Here is a 13,450-nt window from a genome sequence, read left to right on the forward strand (position 1 = left end):
CTGACCTGCTCGCCCTGACCTGCTCGCTTTGCTGGCGCGGGGGGCTCGGCGGGCGACCCGTTTTGGCCCAGGCACCCAGTCGGTGAGGCAGCCGGCACCACAACCCGCACGTCCCTAGCTATTTGTTTATCATCTCTTTTCAAGGCATATATATATATATAAAAAAATATATATATATACACACATATATGTGTATATAATTTTTTTTTTTAATAACACGCCATTTTTTTCCAGGCGGCAAGGCGGGAGGGCAAGGCAGAGCGAGCCACGAAGCGAAGACGGGCGGAGAGCGGGGCTTCTCCTCCGGGCCGGACGCGGCCAGGCAGCCTGCCCCGCGGCCAGGCAGGGGAGGCCGGCGCGGCCCGGAGCCCCGCGGCGGGCCCGGGGCCGTGCGGGGCGGAAGCGGCGGGCGGGCCCTTCCGGGCGGCTCGCGGGCTGCCTCCGCCTCGCCCCGCCGCTGCCTCCGCCTCCCCCGCTCGCCGCTTCGCCGCCGCCCGGCGCCTCCATCCTGGTACTTGGGAGTCTCCATCCTGGTTTCTCAAGTGCCCGGACCCAAAACAGGAAGTAAGTGCGCGGGAGCCTGCGGGCTGACAGGGCCGGGAGCGGCCGGGCAGCGGCGGCGAAACGGAGCAGGCTGAGGGGATGGGGAGGGGGAGGCGGCCGTGTCCGGCCCCACGCCGCGGCCGCAGACGGGCCGGGCCGGGTTGGGTTGGGTTGGGTTGGGTTGGGCTGGTAGCGGGGCTGGCAGCGGTTTTAGCCGGCGCCTCTGCCCGCTGAGAGGACGGGAAAATGGCGGAGGCGCCCCGGGCCCAAATGGCGGCGCTGGCGGCCGGGGGGCAGCGGGGCCGGGGGGCAGCGGGCCGGGGGGCGGCGGGGCCGGGGCGGGCCCGGAGCCCCCGCCCCAGGGCCCGTGTCTGCCGCCGGCTTCACGCCCCGGGCCGGGAGCTCCCGTTCCCCGCTGTCCCGCCGGGCGTCGGGAGCGCTGCGCGGCAGGAGGTTGGGGAACGGGATGGACGAAACCCTGGAAATGAGCAAACCTCGGCTCCCTTGGGAGGGCAGTGGAAGGAGACGACGGCGTGCATGTTTTTTAGGTTGTTTTTTTGGTCTTTCTGTGCTAAACTCCCCCTTACTTGGATGCCTATAATAAAAAGGCCGGCTGCACCAACGCGGTTAAATATCCCGATGGCTGGGTCTGCGGTTGGGGTATCCTGAGCTTGTGGCTTTTATCTGGTTTTGTTTCATAACCTTTTTTTTTTTTTTTTTTTTTTTTTCCAGCGAGAGTTATGATTTGAGGTTGCTTGGGACTTTATTTTTAAGTGGAGTCTGAAATGTGTAACTCGTTCTACCGAGATTGGGGGGTTCATGTAAAAGCAGGGTTTTCTGCACTAGAGTTATGCTCTGTCTTGCTAAAATAAAGGATGCTGGTTGGACAACCCTTTTTTTTATAATTTTTTTTGTCTTCTTTTTGAGGTGTCTTTTATTCTTGGTTGTGCACTTGGGCACAGAGAAGTGTATTAGACTTCTACTAGGCACCTCTTTAGCTGACAGATAGTATTTGTACGTGTTTACTTACAAAGAGTTACTATTTTTCAGCCCCACCTGGCCATTTTATGTTATGTATTGAAGTAATCGAGAAAATGCTTGTTGTTTGCCAGCTCTGCTCTGGCCACGGATGTCAGTTGGCTTCTTGACAGCATAGTTAAAATCCCTTGGCAAAACCAGGAGATGTGGGCTTTGGAATGAGGTGGACACATTCCTATTCCAATTTCTGTCAATCCATGTGAATGTAATAATGCCAACAACTTTGTGCTTTTTTTCCCCAGACACACACTGAAACTTGCTGGATTATGTTTTATGACTTACTGAAAAGACTGAACATTAATCAAAATTCCTTAAATAGAATTTCTAAAAGTACTGATTTTTTACTTAGCCACTCAAAATTATAAAAAATGGGTGTATAAGAGACAAAGACCTCCATTTTGTCTGTACTGTATTTTATGTTTTCTAATAGTCCCTTATTTATGAACATTAACTCTGTGCTTATCCGTCAGGAAGCAGCAGAATTGTGGCTTTATCAATCTTATGTCTTGTACAGTTAGGATAACGATCAACTTGTCATATTGTATGCTGAATTTCTTTCTTTTGTTTATAAAGGTAAAGAATTTACTGGAATGCTTAGAATGAAACTGGATTTGCATGAAAGAAAAAGAGTATTTATTGTAGTATATATCATACTTGCCAAAATTCTTGTCCATAGTCGCAACCTTGTGCCTGCGAGCCATTTCTTGGTACTGAAAAAGATAAAAACACTTTCTGTGTTTTTTAATTTTGGAAGAGTAAGGATTTAGGGGTTTATTGGGTTGGTGTTTTGTTTGTTTGTTTTTTCCTGTGTGGCATTTAAAGCATGCTCAGTGCTTGTTATCAAATATCAATGAATAGGCTAGAACTCATGGAGTTCTGCCAAATTTGGATCGGTGAAAATGAGAACAGTTTGTCCCATTGTGTCTCCCATATATTCCATTTCTTTGATGGCCCACTTCTCTAAATGCCACTGATGAGTAGACTGTAACTTTCCTAAAGGACTGTAATCTTGTGCTGATACAGCTTAATAAACCTTTCTGTGTCTCAAACTCAGGTCTTTGGGTCCTTCTGTTTGTTAACTGTCCAGTTTGGTCTCCTACTTCTCTTGTTGCAGCTGTTAAAAGACAATTTCTGTGTGTTGGATTTTTAGATTTGAGTGGAACCCACTGGTGTGGAGAAAGAAGGCTTTTGTTTAATAATGTAATAATAGTTGAAATAGTATAAATTTCTGATTTAAGTATTTACTATTTCAGAGCCATGGTACGGAATACACTAAACATTCAGGCTTCCTTAAATATGAGGTATATGAGGTCCTGCTCTTTCCTTTGTGTGACTCTGGAATGAATGCCTTGAAATGCCAGTGCATCCATGTGATTGTTCTAGTTAAATGCCTCAATACCCAAAAGCCTCCCTCAGTAAGCTTCAGTTTTTCCTTCTTGCAGGATTTAGTGAAATACACTTTTTGGCCAGTGCAGAGAACACAGCCTTAAATATGGCTTCATGAAGAAATTTTAAAAATGTACAGCAGTCCAGGGAAGACTAGACATAACATTGCATTAATAACTAGGCATCATGACAGGATTCTGTCTGCAAGGGTAAAAATACTATTTCTTAGAAGTCCCTAATTTTTACAATGCACAGAATAATTGATCCCATCTGCCTGATGAAGATGATTTAATGTTAACTGGAATTTTGTATTAAAATGTTCTTTGAGGTTTTTTTTATAACTTGGTATCAAACCATCTTTGTAATTTTTTTCTGTGTAAACCTGCATCCTGTTTCCCAAATAAATAATAGCGGCTGCATTATGTGGCTTTAGTGGAAAATTCATATTGGAATTCTGTATTAAATTATTCTTGTAGGCCAAGTATCATCCTGTATGGTTGCACTCTGAAACCTGTTTAAAATTCTATTGCAACTCTTAAAAATGTTTGATTTGATAAGTATGCCCAAGAATCTTAACAAAGCAAAAAAAAACTTGTTAAATTTATACTCATTTCTAAGGTGCTATCTTAGAAAAGCAAGATGATGCTATCTTCCCTGCATTTTATAATATGCATCCACCCTCAGTGTCTGCATCCAACAGTGATCCCCAGAAGCTGACACCTTCCTCACAACATAAAATATTAGTGGTAGATTGGTATCTCTATAGTATGTTTGAATCAAAGATCAAAGAAAAGTCTTGTGTCATGCATTTCAATTTGAAGCAAGCTTTTTGTTTTTAATAGGAAGGAATGCATTTTCAAATGCATACTTAGTGAAGCTATGAAAATAAGGTGATAATTTCGGAGGTGATGAGAATACTCATGTTGTCATTCTCTCTAATAAGACACATTGGCTGCCATTAACTTTGTGTTGAACTTTTTCAAAAGCGGATGAGTAGTAGATTTGCAGATGGTGTCTGTATGAAACAGAATTTGCATGGCACATCCTAAAAGCCCTCTGCAGTGGCACAGCACTGTTTAGCATGGCTTCGGCTGTCATCCCATGATAAATCAAGGACATCGGGTGAGTAGCGTCCCTGCCACCGGGATCAAAAGCCTGCATCAGAGGGTGTTGTCTCCTGCAGCAGCACTGTGCTTTCTCCACTGACCTCGCCATAAACTCCCAAGTGGTCCCACTGTATGTTTTATTTGATGTATCTGCAACATACATGGTAGTTTTGTTGTTATTTATGTGTAAATAAGTGATTTTTGTTAAGATCTGAAGTTTGTTTCCTATTCACACAGAAGAACTAATGCAGTTACTCAAGATTTTTTTTCTCACCTTTCAGTCACTAATTCGTATCTTCAGGGGTTATTGCTCCTGCCCTGGTATAAATGTATCTCAAAAGAAGTTTGTTTGTTTCCTTCAGTTTTCCTGTATTTGTACACTCTAATGAATAAAAATTCATGTCCAAAATACGTATTTGATTTAACTCCTCTTTGCATTCAGCTTTCAGTTGAGGTCCAAGGCCAGATCCATTAAAGTCAATGGAAGTTTTTCCAGTCAAATCAAGGATTTGGTTCTTCATAATTTTTGTCAAGGCTTATTAGTACCTTTATTCAGAAGACTTGCTAAATCCCAACTGCCTGACACAGAACATGGTTGGGATTTGGGCTTTTTTTGAGAGCCTGTAATTACTGGGAAATTGGCAAAAAGTTATACAACCCTGCTCAGTCTGTTCAGTCCTGTTCCAGTTCTTTGTATGGAAGTGTCAGGGTATCAGCTATTGATCATGGTGTATCTTCCTCCCTACCTTTGATGGAATTGCCAGGTTTGGATGTATGGACCCCTTCCCTGCTGTATCCTTTTCTAACGAGGTAAAGCAGTGAAGGAGAAAATGCCGATGGACAGCACTAATTACTCTGGTTTTGACTCAGGAGCCTAATCTTGTAAACATGTTGTTTGATTCTCAGCAATTCCTGAGTAACTCCTAAAAGAACGGCCCAGCTTTGCTATCTCTGTATTCACTTTTCAGTATTCTTTCAATAAAAAGAAGGAATGGTCTTCTGCTGTGGATGGTGCTGTAGCTTCCAGATCAGCTTTAGGTGAAGTACATGATTGATGTAACATGTTGTATAAAAATAATTCTGTGTTTCAAGCCTTTATAGTAGTGAGAAGAAAAGGAGGTGATTATTGGAAAATAAATATTTCACTATCTTTCCATGTATAGTTAAAAAAGAATACTCTATGGCATTTCAAGTAATTATGGGAATTTTTACAACAAAATTCCTTGTACTAAGTGTTATTCAGAACGTACATATGAACATGGAAAAGAGAGTTGTATCTCTTTGTTTTGGCCTTTCAGAACTATGTAATTTGTTCACTCCCCAAAAGTTTAATACCTCAAAACTGAGTTGAATGAGTTAGAGTCTGCTAATTTAGCTGTAACGCTTTGGATTTCTTTTTTCATGTTCCAGAGGTAGGGATGTTTCTTTTGGTTCTTAAAAATCAGTCCTATAGCTGTGCAGCAAGCATCATTCCAGTGGAGGACAGGACAAAGGTTGCAAAACTCAGAAACAGATGAATTCCAAGAAGTTATTGTCTGCTACACTTGTATGTGGCAGAGAGCTGTTGCTGATTATAGATACGAAAGTAAATTTGAGAGCCTTCTCATTTAAAATGTCAACAGTAGCTGAAGTTTTTGACGTATTCAGAAGGGTAATACCACCTCATTCTAGGAATTGGTCACTACATGTACTTAAAGATGTGCCCAATCTACAGCAAATTTGAGAGATGATAAGTAATTTTATTGAAAGGCTGACAGTAGTTTCATCCAAGAAAATAACTGCTCTTGGGAATCTTCAATACCAAAGAACAAGTTTTCTGATTAAAAATTAAATCATTTCCTGCTGAAGCAATATTGTTAACATTATACAGGGGATTTAAAATACAGCTTGTAAATTCCACTTATGTATGAGTATACCTGCCTGGTGCCTGGAAGCTTTGTAATGTAATTGTGATTTTTAATTATTTTTTTTGAACTACAGTAAATTATTTTTTTAACAATGTAAGTTAGCATTATTGGTAACAGTACTTTGGCTTTACCGTAAAAGTTACAAGTATTTTTTTTCTGTTGACATACGAAAAGGACTGAGCACTTCAAGGAGAAATAGGTCATATTTTCTTTTTACAAAGCTGCCAAAGACAGTCACCAACCCAGGTGCTCAAAACTGATGAGGACATTACAAAGTTTCCGGTTATTGTAGATGTGATTTCTGCAGCAGAAAAGGCTGCATTGCTTTGTAGTTGATGGATTAGAACATTTTTTTATGGAATTGTTTTATTTCAAAATTTGTAATAGTACTAGTTTAAATTGTTAGAAACTGGGTTTCTTTGTAGTATTTTTATAGTGGAAATGAGATTATCAGAAGCACTTTGTATTGCCTTAGTTCATTGATTTCATTGTATGCTGTGTATCCTGAATAACTTTTTTTCTGAGTAATTTCTGATACTGGTGATTGCCTGCCCACAATTTTTCTGTTGTTCATGTTATTCAATGGTAAAGAAAAAATACTAGCTTCACAAGAAGAAAACTTGGCTAAAAATCTATAAATAGTGCAGCTATTAGTAGTATGACACTACAAAAATACATCTCAGTCCTGACAACTTTAGTTATATAGTAACAAAATAATAAAATGAGCAGTGGAGCAAATATTAATGAGACAAGAAATGTCAGATGTGAAAAAGTAATAGCCTAGATTTGTGTTTAAAAAAAATAAATTGCAAATACTCCTGAATAGGGAGCTGAGGTACAATTTTTAACTGGAAATGTACCTTTGAAGCTATCTGATGTTCTCCTCTGCAAAGGCCAGGTCAATGTTCTAAACGATGGAATTGTTCATGTGAAAGGACAAGATGCTGGTCGTTCTCTGCGGGACTTCATGCTGGTTATTTGGGATAAAGAAAGCAGCATTTACAGAGTGGCAGTTTGAAGAAAAGTAATCTCTGTATTTCTCTTTCAGGTTTGAGTATGAGCACAGTTGAAGAAGAGTCTGACACAGTGACAGTAGAAACCGTGAACTCTGTGACTTTGACTCAGGACACTGAAGGGAACCTTATACTTCATTGCCCTCAAAATGGTAGAGAATTCTCTTGCACAGTATTTTTTTCTTATTTTTTCATGGATCCAACCATCGTACTTCCCTGCCCCCAAATTTTGTGAGCTACTTGGATTCTGATTTCTGTGCTGCGATTTGTTCTGTTCCAATTCAAAGAAGGATGAAGTGCCAAAATTAGGTGTAAATCACAAAATAATGTATGTTCCCAACCAGAGTATAGCTGTTCTGATTTCTTTCACTGGAAATGGGTTCTTGAAACCAAGCATGTACCCAGATTTCTGTAGACTTAAGGATGTAATAAATTCTGGAGGGAATTTACAAAGATAATCTCACAGCAAATATATGTTGAGGAAAGCATTTGAACTGTTAATGCCCATAGCTGAGACCATGGGCAGTAGCAAAGCACTGAACCAACCTATCACATTTTTTTTCTAAATTTTGTTTTGATTCAAAGCTCCACTTTGTTAGCAGAAAGTAACCTGCATGTGTTTTTGTTGTTAGAAACTGATGAAGTAGACTCTGAAGACAGCACTGAACCTCCCCATAAGAGGCTTTGCTTATCAGAGGATGATCAAAGCCTTGATGATTCCACTCCCTGCATTTCTGTTGTTGCAGTTCCAAGTAAGTTCTTTTACATTTATGTGCTCTTGTAGCAAATGTTTCTGTTGGTAAAGGTTAAAAGTGAACTCTTTAGATCACATTAGAATATTGTGCATGTTTTATTTTCAAATTTTTATTACTAAACTTAGGTATCATCTTTGCCTCTCAGAAACTTGAATTGGTTTTGCAGCAATTGTTATCTATACAGTACTGAGAAAATAAACCTGCCTTAGAGATAGAGGATACAGGCACAGGTGCTTTGAATAAGTTGAAGGATAAGTTAATGAAAAACAAACTAGATGCAAAGAGCTATTAGGCTTTTTTTAATGCTCAAACAGTGTAGTTAGTATTCCCATGTTTTGTAACATTGAGATGTATGGTAGAGATTGTTGTGCAAAAGATAGGCTGAGTACTGAATTAGTCTTAAGGAAGTTGACTGAATATTATTACATAGTTCAACATAATCTCCCAAAGAGAGGAAAAACCAGATCCAACAAATTAAAATACTAATTTACAATACCCACAGTGGCTGCTTAGTTGGTGAAACCTGGTAGAAATTCCTTAGAAGTAAAGGAATTATTGTGTTGAAGTTGAAGGAAACTGGGGAAAAAGAATGCAGCTGAAAGATTTGAACGTTGTCCTTTAGCAGTTGGAAAATACTGAAGATAGGGCTGGAAAGGAAGGATTAATACAGTACCAAATGTTTGCACCAAATCAAACATCTTTTATTTATGTTTCACATTAGGTCTTACTTCTGGTCAAGCGTGTAACTGAAGGTTTCAAACTCCATATTTACATTTTAACAAGAGGAACAGTTGATAATTTGATGATTCTACTGTGTCAACAAATACTGTTTAAGGCCTCTTTAAAATTTTCAGAGCAATGGTACCAAAAAACCTGTAGCATGCATAAAACTTACAGGAGTAAGGCATACAACTAAATTATGCATTTTGAAGTTTCAGAAAATGATCAGAGCTTTGAGGTGACCATGACTGCTACCACTGAGGTAGCTGAAGATGAGATTAACGAAGGAACTGTTACTCAGATTCAGGTACAGTAAAATTTCAAAATGGACCTAATTGATGTATGTTTTTATTTACAATTAAATGAACAGGGACACAAATAAAGGGCTTTTTAAATGAGTAAGATTATTTTTAGCATGAAACTAAATATTTGAGAATGGATCTTGTTTGTAAAATGCTGATTTAAAAAAAATGCAATTGAATTATTTTATATATGAAGAGGTGGGCTATACAGTGAACAGTAGTAGGTGTAACTCTTCACTGATAATTGCTTTTGAGGTGATCTGCAAGTTTATCTGTTCTTTCCATCATTCTTTGATTATAAATTAAGCTTTATAACAGGCCTAAATGTGCTTTGTCTTGTTACCATATTTAGAAGTTTAAGACTGAAGATGGTGGACATGGTCCTCCTTCCACCAAAGCCAGTAAGACTCCTCCAATTCACTGTACATTAAACTGGATGAAGAATGTTATCTAATTAATTCTCACAACTGCTGTGTTTTAAGATGTTAACACTTATTCATGTTTTAAGAAAGGTGAATGTACTTTTTAATGCCATTTCTAAAAAGTGAAAATTTCTGAGCAATCAATAAGGTAGCTAGGTGTGCTAGTTGCATTTTCCTTCATGTTGGGCCTCCATGTTAAATGCAAGTTGATAGAAAGAACTGAAAATCTTACCGGATTATTTCATATTGGTCTTTTCAAGATTCTTCAGAATGAACAGCTGGATGAAATCACCCCAATGAGCAATGAAGAAGTGTCAGCTGTTAGTCAAGCCTGGTTCACAACCAAAGAGGATAAGGATTCTCTAACAAATAAAGGTAGGGTATTTTCAATGCAAAAAGGTGAGATATTCCAAGTATCTCAGAACATCTTGCAGGTTGTATAAAGTAATCTCTGGTCTGACATTTTTACTGAAGGTCTTTGAAAAGACTGATCCTAAAAGTGCTGGCAGATCTAATAAATTAAATCTTCACCATCTCTCTTACATTTTCTGTGCAAGAAGGAAGTTGGAACTCCAGATGCACTTAGAGAGGAGGAAGGGCCATGCTTGCAGTGGTCACAGTGATTCTGCTGGCTTTGGTAGAGAACCGCTGTAGGTAATGCGTGTCAGCACAGATGGAGCAGACAGTTGTGTTTGCTCTGTTTCAGCTTCTGCCTGGTTAGGAGTCAGAAGGAGGTTCACCAGGAAAAAAAAAATAATCCATGCTCAGGTTAATACATCTTCCTCCAAGTAGGGTTTATTAATCTGGCTGCTCTGTTGTGATTGATACTAAACAGTTTCTGGAAGGGAGTTGCTGCAGAAGAAGAGGGATTATGTAGACCAGGACCTACTGAAATAATCACCACTACTCCTAAAGCTGCCACCCCATCAGCATTGCTCCTTTTCAAAATACACCTGCACAAGTCATGTTGTAGTTGTCAAAGTTTAGAGCTTTTTTTTTTGTTTCCCCTGGGGAAGTGCCTTTCTAAATCTAGAGAAAGAACTTGGTGTCAAATGAAGACACATTGTTTCTCCAGTTTTCTCAGTCTCTCTACTATTTTTCTTACCCTGAGTTTACCTCTTTCTAAGGGGAAAAAAAAAATACCTTTTTCAGTCAGTCCAAAGCAACTCCCTTTTTTATTAGAAAACTTCAGGAAAAAAAATTAATGGTTTTCTCTCACAGAAGCAAAGGAGCTCTTACCCACTGAGCTTTACTCCAGAGAGCTGAGTGTACTGCTGAGTGAGTGAAAAACTGTGGGTGAGGCATGCAGAACCCTTGGTATTGGATATGGAAAATTCAGAGAGAGGGAGGTGAGCAGCTCTGTCAATGACCATTCCACTCACTGATCCCAAGTATTCATTAGCAGTTGCTTCTAGCAGCCAATAACTATTTTTTCCCTATTTTCTCTGTTATTATTTCTTAGGTTTATAGGGCTTCAAAGCTGTTCAGTGTTCAGCCCAAGGACTGGGGCAGAGATGGGATAACAAAGAGATCCCTTTGCATCGCAGCAGTGGGGTAACTGGGTAGAAGTAGTGAGAAACTGTGTTGCTACAGTTGCTGTGCTCTAGGGTAAGAGGAAGCACAGAGATTATGATCTTTCCATTAGCAAAGGTCTTTGGTTGGGAGCAGCATGTTCTCAGCCTAATTGAGGAGCACATACTAGTGATTTGGCAGAGAAATTACTGTTTTCCTGTGATTTATCTGATGAGTGTCTAGTTACACATATTAGAAACTATTGTACTTGTTCATTTTGTGGTTGTCTCATAGGCATATCAAGTGATCATCTAAGTTGCATGTATCGTTCTGAATAAATATGGGCACTGAATCTGATTATTCTAATCGAGATGTATAGTTTGGGGAAGACATTTCCAATAAAATACATGTAGACTTAAATTTTAGAATCCATACTAGCTGAACCGTTCTCAGAGTCTCCATGCTCTGTCACAGAGATCAGCTGTAAAAGAGTCCCACTTTGCATCCCCTTTTACAGGAGCTTGGAGTTTGATGTGTTGCCTGAGCTGATCATTTCATATCCACCTGCTAATTCTTACTTTGAAGACTGTGGGCAGGCTATAATAATCTTGGCACTGAATACACAAACACATGAAGTGCAAAATAGACTTCCTTTCCTAAAATAGTTGGGTGCTAAAGCTTATTCCATGTAGAGTAGCAGTGCCCCTTGAAGTCAGTTCATGTGCTTGGATAGAGGTGTGAATCACAGCTGCAGTAATAGGTTATTGTTCTGTCTCTGTAGCTTTGGAAGAAGAGGTTGAAGCCGTCAGGCACATGAGTAGAGTTTTCTCTCGTCAGGTCCAATGGAATTAGTAATAATGCCTGTACTTTTCATTATAATTGGATTTGAGTAAACAGTCTCTCTGGTGTGTTCTGCCTCTCAGCTCTGGTAATTAGCAGGCTGAGAAGGAAGTACCCTTATTTTTTGAGCAGAGATGGGCAGTTAGCCAGCACACACCAGTATGTAAACTGGGTCACCAGCATAATCTTAAGTGATAGTTAGCATTATATATGGTGTGAGCATGAGGGGGGGGGAAAAAAAAAAGGAATCTATATATAAATTCAAGGTAGGAATGTTTTAATGTTTTATTGATGGAGCTCAGGTTTGAAATTTTCTGTCTGAATAAAGTTGATTGGTTTTGTTTATTTTAAAGCTTAGCTGGCTTTGTAGTTACTAAGTTATGTCAGAGACATAACATGTTTGTTTTTATTGGTTTGTCACTTTTATTTCGGAAATAAAGCACTCAGCATGAGTCTATATCTCGACTGTGACCACTGGGCATTATTCCCAATGCAGAAAAAAAAAAAAAGAGATAAGGATAAGCTTGTCAAAATTGACTGGGTAGAGCATTGTGGAAATGCTCACAGTAGGTGGCACTGCTCACATGTTGGGAAGTCATAAGGAATGTAAGAGAACCCCACATTGTTGTCAATTCCTCAAGTAGTAGTTTGAGTCACATTTTAAAAGTCCCGGCTTCTGATTTGAGTGCATGGAAAATTCAGATATCAGTTTAATTACAGTTTTTCTAGTTGTGGCTGAAGAGAAAGCTGAAAATGTGACTTGCCAGCACATAGAGGAATCCATGTTCTGGTTTTAAAAATTGATGTGTTTCAAGAGGGGTCTGACTCACATTATTTAAACATTAGTTGACAGTTACTGAGGATTGTTTAACAGCTCTAAAATAACGTTTGAAATTAATTCTAGTTAGCATAGCTAAAATTACTACTCTCTTTGTTAATGGCAATAATGAGGGTTGCATTTTTTGGTATTTTATTGTTGCATTGCTAACTGTCACTTCAGTAATTAGTTTGTCGTTTCTGTTTTCAGGCCACAAGTGGAAGCAAGGGATGTGGTCAAAGGAAGAAATAGACATTTTGATGAGTAACATTGAGCGTTATTTAAAGGTATGTATTAAAGTGTGTTATACATAATATATAAGATAGAGTAAGATATCCTATTTGTTATGTTAGAGTGCACACTCAGCAGTTTTGCTGACGACCAAACGTGGTGCAGCTGATACACTGGAGGGAAGGGGTGCCATCCAGAGGGACTTTGGACAGGTTTGAGAGGCAGGCCCATGCAAACAGCATGAAGTTCAGCCAGGTCCCACACATGGGTCCAGGCAGTCCCAAGCAGAAATACAGGCTGGGCAGAGAATGGTTTGAGAGCAGCCCTGAGAAGAAGGACCTAGGGGTGTTGGTTGATGAAAAGCTCAACGTGAGCTGGCAATGTGCACTGGCAGCCCAGAAAGCCAACTGGATCTTGGGCTGCATCAAAAGAAGTGTGCAAGGGAGGTGGTTCTTCCCCTCTGCTCTGGTGGGACCTAACCTGGAGTACTGTGTAGAGTTCTAGGGTCCCCAGTACAAGAAAGACAGGTTGGAGGGAACTTTGAACAACCCGGTCTAGAGGAAAGTGTCCCTGCCCATGGCAGGAGAGTTGAAACTAGGTGATCTTTAAGGTCCCTTCCAACTCAAACCATTCTATGGTTATAAGATCTGCTAGGAGGCATGATGATGCAGCTCCTGCTAGAACCCAACTCACTTCAATACTTCCCAGAATGTAGAGTAAGTGATTCTGGTTGGTTCATAGTAGAAATTGTGATAACCCATTTGAAATACATAGGATGATTGTATCCATGCACAGGATTTAAGACTGCTGAATGTAACACTGCTTTTAATTTGTGTACTGAATATAACCCAGTTTAGT

The 13,450-nt window shown here is 39.9% G+C and overlaps 1 protein-coding gene across 3 annotated transcripts in view; it reads left to right on the forward strand.

The window, feature by feature from the left end:
- The first annotated feature begins 421 nt into the window (after positions 1 to 421).
- Positions 422 to 13,450, forward strand: part of DMTF1 (cyclin D binding myb like transcription factor 1) — a 30,383-nt gene continuing 17,354 nt past the window's right edge. For 2 of the 3 annotated variants that reach the window (XM_051613796.1, XM_051613805.1), the window contains exons 1-6: positions 435 to 564; positions 7,029 to 7,145; positions 7,626 to 7,745; positions 8,681 to 8,775; positions 9,453 to 9,567; positions 12,572 to 12,648. In XM_051613796.1, coding sequence (XP_051469756.1) covers positions 7,037 to 7,145; positions 7,626 to 7,745; positions 8,681 to 8,775; positions 9,453 to 9,567; positions 12,572 to 12,648 — 516 coding nt within the window. In that variant the 5' untranslated portion in view covers positions 435 to 564; positions 7,029 to 7,036. Of the gene's footprint in view, positions 565 to 7,028; positions 7,146 to 7,625; positions 7,746 to 8,680; positions 8,776 to 9,452; positions 9,568 to 12,571; positions 12,649 to 13,450 lie in introns of all 3 variants that reach the window. The other variant, XM_051613787.1, reaches the window with a different exon arrangement.

This window comes from Apus apus, chromosome 1 (assembly GCF_020740795.1).
Source record: "Apus apus isolate bApuApu2 chromosome 1, bApuApu2.pri.cur, whole genome shotgun sequence".
NCBI classification, from domain to species: domain Eukaryota; kingdom Metazoa; phylum Chordata; class Aves; order Apodiformes; family Apodidae; genus Apus; species Apus apus.